General features: G+C 34.9%; 1 protein-coding gene across 2 annotated transcripts in view; it reads right to left on the bottom strand.

Moving 5' to 3' along the window:
* Positions 1-12,097, bottom strand: part of ctbp2a (C-terminal binding protein 2a) — a 61,250-nt gene that overhangs the window by 35,716 nt on the left and 13,437 nt on the right. For both annotated transcript variants that reach the window (XM_067366990.1, XM_067366991.1), the window contains exon 2: positions 8,888-9,040. In XM_067366990.1, the coding sequence (XP_067223091.1) occupies positions 8,888-8,945 (58 nt within the window). In that variant the 5' untranslated portion in view covers positions 8,946-9,040. The remainder of the gene's footprint in view (positions 1-8,887; positions 9,041-12,097) is intronic.

Raw genomic sequence — 12,097 nt, 5'->3', positions numbered from 1 at the left:
TTAGAATGACATGAGGGTGCTTAAACTATGACAGAGTTTTCGTTTTGGATTGAACTATCCCTTTAATATAAAAATGACTGTGTTTTTGTCAGACATTTATTCAACATAAACAAAGAAACCATCACCCCATGTTTTGCTATTCCCCACTGAGAAAGCATGGCTATGTTATTAAGATAAGCATTATAAAACTCACAGGGGGTGAAGGGGGAAAATCTGGGACATCAAATAATACTACAATAACCAAAGTCTAGCAAATATGTTTCATGGAAAACATTCCAACAGTATGAATCCTAACAGTTGAGTCTTGAGTTTTCAGTTTAGGAAAAGCTTTTTTTGTGAACAGATTTTGCCCACCTGCCACTGAAACACTCCACCCAAATCCTTTCTGATCCCCACAAACACCAGAGAGAGAGAGAGATGGAGAGGGAGGAAGAGAGAGACTTGTGAGGATAAAATTAATAGGGCATATTCTCCAACAATCCATTGGTATTGTGATACTTTCTGCATTTTGATACGGTCTAAAGCTGTGCACAGTTATAAAGTGACTTTACAGCAGTTTGCCTTGTTTTTATCCTTTCACTTTGATGCCTGTAATACAGCTATGGCAGGAATTTCAATTTGGCTTTAAGCCTGTTGTTTAGAATCAACAACACCTGTATACGTTACCATTTCCAGATTGCAGACAAGTCCCAAAACAGTTTCTTTGCCATAAGTGACACAACTGTATACTCTACAAAGGCACGACACAAAAAGTGCTCAACATGGGAGATCTGACTCTAATAATTACATGGCCAGTGTCACAGACAAGGCATGTGCCTAAAATGCATGTTTTAATGTCTGAACTGAAAGCAAATTGTATCTTAAAATATGTCAGTGCCATTGTTTTGTCTCAAGATGCACACTTTTTAGGCACATTTATAAATGCTACTTAAATGTCTTAGAACTAAGGCCTAATCCTGGCTTAATCTAAGCCTTGTCTGTGAACCTGGCCTCAGAGTTAACATGTTGCTGAAAAATGGCACAAATACTCTAATAAGCATAAAAATACATAGTACACACAAATAACAGATTATTTTAGAATGCAATATTTTTATCAACACTTTGCAGTATCAGACTAATTTACTATATTTATAATCCAAAATTCTCATTAATGCCTTATATTCTGGAGTCAATGCTATGTCAAGCTCCCTTATAATTATGCTCCCTACCTTTTGGAGCGTTGCGTTGATGCCTTACAAGTTCACTAGGTTTTGGAACAGAGCAACAGAGACTATGTAATACAGCCAAATGAAATCAAATCTCTCTAGAAGAGTCTCTTTCTCTTTGTGACTTTTGCTTAAACACATGCAGTGAGGATTATATTTGGTTCTATAATAAGTGCTACACAATTACAAAAACGAAAAAACAAGATGGATCTATACAGTTACATCACAACAGAAAAATCAAGGAGAGCAGTATCATGGCAACAGTATCTTTAGTTATCCTTCTGCAGAACTTTAAGGAACAAAAGAGAGAAAGACAGAGAGACAGAAACAAAGGAAAAGAGAGAGAATTTTCATAAATCCTTTGTGCCCGAGAGACTGCGACTAATCTAATACAAAACCCCGTGGGACGTTTGGCTTCAACAAGCTTCTCTGTCTATCTGGGAATACATGTGTAAGCAATTTTATACATGACTACTAATATGAGAGCTCTTTGAGGGAAACAAATTCATAAAAAAAGGATATGAAGTGATTAAAAACAGAATGCAGTGAAATGAAACATTACTTTGACTAATTTGCTAATGTGGTATATAGGGTACAACGGGCCTAAAGGGGATGTGGGGCAAAAGGCGCCTTTGATTTTATTTTCCGTTAAACCACTAGATGGCACAAAAACTTGCTGCAGCACTTTCCTAAATATCCGTTTTTCAAAATGCACGTGTAAATTTGTCGGATCCTTGACGCGATCGCGGGCAGCAACGCAAAGTTGATTCTAAGGTAGTTTGATCTAATATTTGATGTTTTTTTAAAAAGTTGTTGATTTAAGTAGCAAATGAGAATTGAATAAATTAAGGTTTACATTTTCAGAAAAAGGTCTTCTTGATTTTCAGCTTTGTTCAAGGTAATTAAAGCAACAGTTTTTCAATAATGGAAGAATATATAAAAGTATGCACAATAATTAACATGAAAGCTGGCTGACTATTCCATTTGTTGACATGATATGGTTAGATTCAGATGGTAAATATCATATCTCAAATTGTGTATCCAAAATAAATTATCACTTATTGTTACTACTGTAAATCTATATTAGTAAATATTATGGGATCTCCTTCAATGCTTTCAGAATCTTCATTTTTTAAAATAATTTTGTTTCTGTATTTTTAAAATATATTTTTATATTAACATTTTATTACAGTAGCCTATATTTATTGAACAAAAATGAATTATTTTATTTATAAAAATAAACAGAAAATAGTACAAACTTTGCTAAAGTGATTCTTTTGAACAAGTATTAACCTAGACATTATCAAAAACATTATTTTAGCTAAAGTATTTGTATCAGTACTGTGTGCCTTTTACCCCATACTGGGGAGCCTTTTACCCCGTGTGTGGGGTAAAAGGCCCCCTCGCCATCTCATACATTTATACGATTTTTAAAAAAAATAAACCACTTTTGTGAATTATTTTCACAAAAAATTTCTATGACTATCAATGTTCAATACAAACCTATATGTTTTTTCTGCAATCATATACTTTGAGAGTAGTGAAAAGCACATTTTTCTTAAGGTGTGCCTTTAGCCCCATTGTACCCTACTCTGCATTTATATTTTTAAGTTGCTTATCGACTTGACAGTTTATCTAAATGTTCTCATTACGTCTCTCATTTAGTTACAACAAGAACAACTCGCATAGGATTAAAAGAAATATGAATTGCTGACAACATACAGATTTATTTTAGCACTCCTCCAACCTCAAGTGTTTCCTCCTCCTGCGTTAACAACTTACAGCAAGGAACTCAAGCTCTGGCTGGAGGAAAATCACCTTAAATTCAACTCAGACGACAATCAGGTAATAGTGATTGGTTCTAACTAAATATGTTGTGTCTAAACTAAATGGCCAACTGATTGGATGGTGACCTTATTTTGCCCTTTACAACAGTTTGAAATCCTGGTTTTCTTCTCAATTCCACTCTTTCATTTAATGATCACATTGGAAAAGTGGTAAAGACAGCTTTTTTCCACCTACATAATATCTTTCGTATTTAAACCTCTCTTAGTCAGCAGGATGCTGAAAGTGTTACACATGCCTTAGACACTTCTTACCTGGATTAGTGTAACTCACTTCTTTATGGCCTTTCAGCTAAAAACATCAAACGATTACAATATGTTCAAAACTCTGCTGCCTGTTTGATCACTCTCACAAGAAAGAATGAGCACATGATTACTTCAATTCTTCATCACCATCATTGACTTCCAATTTCCTTACGTTTAAACTTCAAGGTACTAACCCTTACTTACAAAGCTCTTGATAACCTTCATATTTATCGGATTTACTTCAAACTTATGCCCCTGTTCGTTCCTTAAGATTATCTAGTGCATAATTGTTAAGGAGTCCTAAATTTAGTTTGGTTACTATGGGTGCCTTTTAGTGTTGTGGCTCCCAGGTTGTGGAATGCTCTACCTCAAGAGATCAGTCAAGCATTCTCCCTGCTTTCTTTCAAAAACCTCTTAAAAACATTTATAAACATTAAGTTTTTTCCACATACAAAATACAATATTGTTCTCAAAATATTACTTCAGCTCTTGGTCTGTGAATTGTACTTTGTTTTGGATGTTTGTTATTCATCTGTATTCGTTTTACAAACCTAAAGGATTAGTTCACTTTCAAATAAAATTTTCCTGGTAATTTACTCACCCCCCATGTCATCCAAGATGTTCATGTCTTTCTTTCTTCAGTTGAAAAGAAATTAAGGTTTTTGATGAAAACATTCCAGGATTTTTCTCCTTATAGTGGACTTCAGTGGCCTCCAAATGGTTGAAGGTCAAAATTACAGTTTCAGTGCAGCTTCAAAGGGCTTTAATACCAGACGAGGAATAAGGGTCTTATCTAGCGAAACGATCGGTCATTTTCAAAAAAAATTTATATGTATATGCTTTATATAAACAAATGATCGCCTTCCAAGTGGTTCCGTATTCGTATTCTTCAAAAAGCTTACGCTGTATGTCCTACGCCTTCCCTATTCTACTTACGGAAAAAAAATGGAACTGTCGCTGCATTCGTTCCATAAGTAGAATAGGGAAGGCGTAGGACATACAGTGTAAGCTTTTTGAAGAAAATTAACTAACTAATCCTTTAACTTTGTAATGTGACTTCGGGCTTTGGAAAGGTGCTATATAAATAAAAAATATTATTATTATTATTAAATGTTCTGTGTACACAAAAAATCAACAAAATTTGGCATGGCTTTTATCTGGTCTCAGAAAGCACTATTTTAGTATTATTCTTGACTTGGAAGCCCTCCTCGGCAGCGTAGTGAATGTGTGTAAACTGAGTGGGGGTTCGAATCATGTATGTTGAGATGTCCAAATAGTTACTGATATGTCAAGTATGTTCAAGAGATTATTTGGCTCTGTATTGTACTTAACTCTTGGATTGGGTGTTTAAATTCTCTGACAACATCTGAACCATTTTCAACTGAATCATTTTTACCTATGTACTGTTAAAAGATATTTTTTAATCATTTACAGATATCAATGTATTAGGATAGTTATCAGTCATGACTAAAAATCTGAAATGTTTTGTAGAACAACACACCATTCCTCATGATACAATAGGAGTGTGTGTTGGTTTTATTATTAGGGTCTGGGCCTCAAAATGGCTGTAGTTTTTATTGTATCTCATTCTTAGTTTTTTTTATGCTACTTTTTGATCTTATAGAACCCTTGGAAGGGTTTGGCCCCATTATTGCTGCTTGCAGCTATACTTTACATACCTGTAATAGTATCTAAAATATAGCTGCAAGCAGCTATTCGTTTATTTTATAATATTTTATTCATTTTTTACTAGTTTTTTTTTTAGCTGCTGTAATTTTTTTTAATTTAAATTTTATATTATTTCAGTTTTTACTTTAATGTATTTATTTCAGACAGTTGCAAAGACAACATTTCTAAGTTTAAGATTACATTTCTCATCTAATATTTAATAATATTTAATATTTCTAAAAATTATTTTAATTAAATAAAATATTTTGATAATTTCAGTTAACAATAACAACACCGAACTTAAGCTGATCTGTGGCTGCGCTGGACTAGATAGTTGATAAGCTGGACAACCATGTACTGTAGTGGGTCTAAGTTTGACCTGGTTTGACCTGGTTTAAATCAAGCTGGTTTGGTCTAGTAGGCTCCATTAGTATGGAAACAAAACATGATTTTGTTTATGATTTTTCTGGTTCAAAATTCAGCTGCCTGAACTGTCTGGAACCAGGACAAGGGATCACATCACTCTAATCTTGGAGTCTTTACATTGTCTAACCTGTCAGATTTCATGTGGATTTTAAAGTTCTCATGCTTACTTATAAAGCTTTGAATGGTTTGGCTCCTCACTATCTCTCTGAGCTTTTAGCCCCCTACACACCTGTGTGTGCTCTCCGCTCTTCAGAAGCTGGCCTTTTAATCGTTCCACATACCCGTTTAAAATCTATAGGTGATAGGGCGTTTTTTTCAGTCGCTCCAAGACTTTGGAATTCTTTGTCTGCTCGGATTAGGCAAGGAGAATCCCTTAGTGTTTTTAAATCTTCCCTTAAAGCTTATTTCTTTAGGGTAGCTTTTACTTGATTATATTGAAATTGTTAAATTTCTCATTTACTTGTTTTTGATTGTATGTTCTTATTTGGTGTGTCTTTTTTTATTTCTCACTTATTTTAAAGTATTGTTTGTATAATTGTATGTTTTCTTTCTTCTGTGAAGCGCATTGAGATACTAATTTTTAAAGGCACTATAGAAAATAAAGTTTTTTTATTTATCTCACAAGGAACGTCATATGGCAGTGATTGACAAGCCAGAGGGCCAATCGTTTACGCGATGATCACGTAAACGATTGGCTGATGTTTTTAAGGCCCTACCTCGTGCACAGATGATGTATATTAATATTATTCCTTTCAGTGCACAGTAAAGACAGTTTCAAGTAATATTGCAAAAATGTACAAAACAAAACATCCTCTATAGCACCTTTAAGCATTTACTTGTCATTTATACATACTGTAATAATCTGAATAACATAATCTTCCATTATGATCACAAGAGCTGCAAACAAAATCTACTTATTGTGATGACAAGCCTTGTATATCTTTTCTTCTAGCAACCTTTGTGCATAATGTATAGAGCTACAATATTCATTCTGGGAAAAAAAGGTGCAGTCCAATTTATAACCACTTCAGTAACCCGTTTGTTCTACTATTGAACAGCTAGTACAGAAGAGCAGCCTTTTGACAGCCTCTGCGCACACACTGCAGCTGACAGCTCTCTATTCAGACATCTCACTAGAACACATTCACAACTTAACTTCCTCATTTCTCTCTTCTATTTCTTCTTTCTGCTGATTTCTCCTCTGCTAGCAGAATTCCCTTGGGGAATCCCATCGTGGTGCTGTAATAAGGCTCTTTTTTAGAAAGTAGACCGGAAGACTTGACATTTCTTCATTATAGGACGTATACTTAAGAACTCGGCTTTTCCAGCTCTGGGAAAACGAGTCAGGCATTTAACGAGCCAGCGGCTGCAGATGTGATGACTGTAGTCTTTGTGCTGGAGCTGTAGGGAATATTACTAAGACTCAAGTTTCTGACACCTGAACTTTCAGACTTGAACTATCTCTTTGAAACTTTACCTGGTGGTTAATGTGTCACACACTTACACTGCTTGGAAGCACTATTTAACGTCTCTGATAGGGGACACCACAACACAATAGCTAAAAATCCTTCAATGAAAAGCTTCCTAGAATGATTTACTGATCTTCAAACAAATTAAAAACTTCCAGTAGAAACTGAAACTACCTGATAACTGGGATTTTATGAACATCATGCATTTAAACATCTCTTTTTAGAAGTTTCAATGATCTATACTTGCATAGTTTCACATTGATGCATTTCCAAATGAAACAGGATTAACTGTCAAATTCGGGCCATTCCATACCAGAATGGAGACAGACGGATTACACCGCCTAAATAGCTGTTTGGCTATTGGTTAACATTATCCAATTACGTCAATGGCAAGGGCATGTTTTGAATAAAGATAACCATTTTTCTTTGTAATAATCTGCACAGATGAATCAGCAACAATAAGACCAGAAACATCCAAGGTACGGCGACTTTGAGACTTAATATAATATACACAGAGAACTACTAAAAATGACCATAACATAAAACAAATAAACATATAAAGCTGTAGAGCAACATTTCAGCGGTCTGTACAGCCAATCTCTCATCTGAGAACTACACCCTTTCAGACCTAAAAACCAATGACTCTCTGGCCCTTCCTCTTTGTACACAGTGTAGTTTACAACATCCCCGGAGGCACATTTTCCCTCCTCGGTTTCCTAACTGTGGGCCTAATTGATGTGCGAGGAAGAAAACGCAAGGCTGCCAGATCAACCGCATTCAGGAGTCCCAGCGAGGGGGTCCAGGAGCCAAATGCAAACTTTTATATGCTAATATAATATCAGGCAGCCGAGAGATGCCAAACCATGGAATGGATGGAAAACTTTCCCAGCATTTGGGGATTACGGATTGATTGCATGTATGTGTGCGTCTGTGCATATGTGATACGGGGTTTAAACTGTAACTTAAGTTCCTGCTCCATTAGAGGAACATTGCATCATAATGACTGATGTCAACTTTAGTGGACGTTCAGCATGTGTTTCGGAGTAAACGTACATTAGTTTCACCAGTTACTCTTTTGGCTTTTTTAATCTGCCTCTGATGACTCTCAAATGGGCTCAGTAAGAACATTTTGGGAAGCTGGAAAAACTTTCTCAGGAAACCCGAGATGACATCATTTATCACACATGCCCACAAGCAAACACATATATATTCCAACAGCATTTGACAAACAACTAAAGTCCTTTAAGTTGTGTAGAGTTTACAAACAACACACTAATTAAAAAAGTCCAAATAAGGTCTTTTTTATTAGGTTTTTAGACATGGGAGAATGTTAATGACTTTTGGACCAGAGTCATTTCTAATAGAAATCTTGGAGTACCATGTAAATACCATGGTGTATATATGTATATATATATTATATATATATATATATATATATATATATATATATATATATATATATATACACTACCATTCAAAAGTTTTTTTTTAAAGAAATTAAGACTTTCATTCAACAAGGATGCATTAAATTGACCAAAAGTGACAGTAAAAACATTCATAATGTTATAAAAGACATATAAATGCTGTTATTTGTTTGTTTCTTGAGCAGCAAATCAGCATATTAGAATGATTTCCGAAGGATCATGTGACACTGAAGACTGAAGTAATGGAGTAATTTTATCACAGGAATAAATTACATTTTAAAATGTATTATTAAAATAGAAAATAGTTATTTAAATTTGTAATAATATTTCACAAAAGTACTGTTTTTGCAGTATTTTTGATCAAATAAATGCAGCCTTGGTGATCATAAGAGACGTATTTCAAAACATACTGACCCCAAACTTTTGAGCTGTAGTGTATAATGAAAAAACATGGTATTCCCAATTTAACCATGGTAATGTCAGTATATTGGTTTATATGTATGGTAGTTATGATGTTTCATGGCATATAGCAAAGCACCATAGTATTCCCACCACTGCACCATGGCACTGAGACAGTACTTAGAGGACATGTCAAGATTTCTTACCCTCACAGATTCTGTCCAGTCTTTGCCGTTTGACCTTGTGTTTGTCAATCAAAGCCATGGCAGCTCTTTTCTCCTCGTCTGTTGTTCACTGAGCTTAGCAACAGGAAACTACAGCCCCCAGAATCCTCCAGTGGGCATAACGCCACCTTACACCTGCACAGAAACACAGTAAAGATGAAACCAGTGGACAACTGACAAAATGACTTATTTATGCCACTAGAGGGAGCCATGATACTATTCAAATTAGAATCAGCTGGAGAAACAACAAATTAATAACTTAAATATTAAAACAATATTTTGCAAAGAATTTGAGCTTTAAAAACAACATAAAGCTGCATTCATAACACATTTAACTTCAATAATGTAAATATTCACAAAATTCAACATTAGACCACGATATTACTAAGCATGCTCATATATAAGGTTCTTTATGTACAATACCATTCAAAAGTTTGTGGTTGTAAGATTTTTTTTTCTTTTTTGAAGGCTTCCAAGGCTGCATTTACTTGATTAAAAATATGAACTATTATAATTTAAAATAACTTACCTATTTGAATATATTTTAAAATGTAATTTATTCCTCGCATGTGATAGCATAATTTTCAGCATAATTTCTCTAGTCTTAGTCACATGATCCTTCAGAAATCATTCTAATACACTTATAGAAACCTTTTTTTTTTTTTTTTTTTCAGGATTCTTTGATGAATAGACTAAATTAAATGTGTTCATCAAAGAATTTGTGCCTCATAGATTAAATCGCTTGATTCATATGGATTTATTTTACAATATCTTTATGAACACTTTGAACTCTCAGAGTTTTGGGTGAATATACTTTCAATGGAGGGACAGAAATCAGATTTAATTAAAAAAAATATCTTTATTTGTGCTTCGAAGATGAGCGAAAGTTTCATATATTTGGACTGACATGAGGGCGAGTAATAGAATTTCCATTTTTGGGTGAACTAACTGAATCAATCACATGTCTGTAACTTGAAACCAGTAAGTTTTTACTGTTTTGTTGGCCCATTAGGGTTTAAAAAAAAAAAAAAAAAAAAAAAAAAATCAGAAAGAGTCTGCACAGGGCTGCCAGTCATCCTTAATCAGAGCGGCAGCAGATTCAGAGCTGAGAAAGAGACACAAACAGACTTCCAGTCCCACGCTGAGACAAACTCACCGAGACACATATCGCTTCAGTGATTTAAGAACCGGTGCCCTCCTACTCAACCTGAAACTTATCAGAGCACGCGCCACGTACACACACACACACACACACACACACTCAGCCATCCTACAAAAACCATGACTCAATTTCAACTATCCTGCTAAAGGAGAAATATCGACCCTCCAGACAGGAGTGGACCCTGAGAGAAATGTATAAAGGATCTTTTCATAAAAGGTCTTTCATAACAGATCGTTTTCAATTTAAAAAAAAAAGGTGCATTTCACAATCATATCCTTTTGAGTATTTTCTCCCATTCCATCTTTTCCCTATCTTTCTTTCAATGATCTCTGTAAATTCACAAGCATATCTGTGGTATTCATTGCGCTACCATGGCCTTGGTTGTCTGTGATTTTTTCACACAAACATAAACCTAAACACATTCACATTCACACACACACACACACATACACACACACAATCTGTTCTGCAAAGCACTGTGGATCACACAGGTCAGCAAAGACTCAGTTTTTTCCAGCTGAATGCTGGGTAATCTGAAAGATCTGACCTGTTAGGCAGCAACAATAGTCTGGGCATGAATTCGCACACATTTATTTGGCGTTGGTGTCACAGAAGGAGGTGAAAGCGAAACCTCTTCTCTCTAACATAGATTAATGTTAGAAAATCAGCATATTTGTGAAAGGATCATGTGACACTGGAAACTGATGTAATGGAATTAATGGTTAATAAATGATTGTAAATGTCATTTCGTTGTATCATAACCATAAAAAGAGCATTATTCCATATGGAGCTGCACAATTCTGGATAAATTGAGAACCACAATTTTTTGTTTCAAATAGAGATCACGATTCTCCCACGATTCTGAACAGACAATCACCAGATAGTCGACGACTGCCAACAGATTACAGCATGTCACTTCTCTCAGGCATTCTAAATCCGATTCAGCATGTTCAGTTGGCACCAACAGACTCCGACAGGGGTAACACACTGATCCGACAAAACCCGACGAAATATCCTTAAGTGGCCTTATTAAAGCTTTGAGAAAATCACACTGGAACATTCAAATCTGTGTTGGTGTTGACGCTGACCCAGAGAGAGCAGTTGCCATGTATGAAACAGTCTTAAACACACTGTATCTTTATTTCTGTGTTACAAATAATCATATTATCACAGAAGTACTGGGATAAAAGATTGCCATCTAAAAGTCTGCTGCCTACGGAAGCTATCAAAAAAGAGCAAATCACCTTTTGAAAGTAGATTGGCACTCCAAATAACAATTGTATCGATTACATCGATTCGGTACGCCACCAGGTGGCGACAAGTGACTGTTAAAAATTTAATTGTCATTGAATCATTTATTCAAGAGATCCGTTCAAAAACACTGGGCAAATTCCAATCGGAAGTGAGCATCCCTATGCCCTACTCACTCACGACATCAAAGTATAGCAGGAGCATTTGAAGAGCATACAACTCTTTATGCTTTTGAATCGCTCTCGCGGTACTTTGATGTTGTTCGCCGATCGGTCTGCGCAGGGCCGATGCATCTCGAACAAGACTAATGTAACAAGTAAATTATTTATGAGCGAGTCATTGAATCATTCATTCAACCAAGTTTTTTAATAATTCAGAAGAATTAATTTTAAATAGACTGCAGCAATTAATATTTTGTCAGAACTTACAGTAAATTACGTTATTTTGGAGAATCGTGAACTCTGTTTAAAACAAAAAATCGTGATTCCCAATTTATTAATTGCTCTACTTGTTTCATTCTACTTGTTTCTGAACAAATCTTTTGAATGAATGATTCAATGACAAATATATTTGTAACAGTCATTTCAAGTGATGTTTACAATCATTATTTGAAGCACCAAGTTACTTTCAAAAGGTGACTAAAAAATGACCGTGATTTTAACAGTAAAAGACTGTAAAAATGCTGCGGTGAAAAACTGTTAATTGGTTTACAGAAAGTTTCCATACTATATACGGTGAATAACTGTAATAGATCTAACGGTACATTTAATGTAATTTTA

Source organism: Chanodichthys erythropterus, chromosome 18 (genome assembly GCF_024489055.1).
Source record: "Chanodichthys erythropterus isolate Z2021 chromosome 18, ASM2448905v1, whole genome shotgun sequence".
Classification (NCBI taxonomy): Eukaryota; Metazoa; Chordata; class Actinopteri; order Cypriniformes; family Xenocyprididae; genus Chanodichthys; species Chanodichthys erythropterus.
The sequence above is the reverse complement of the archived record's forward strand: the minus strand, read 5'-3'. Positions and strand labels throughout refer to the sequence as shown.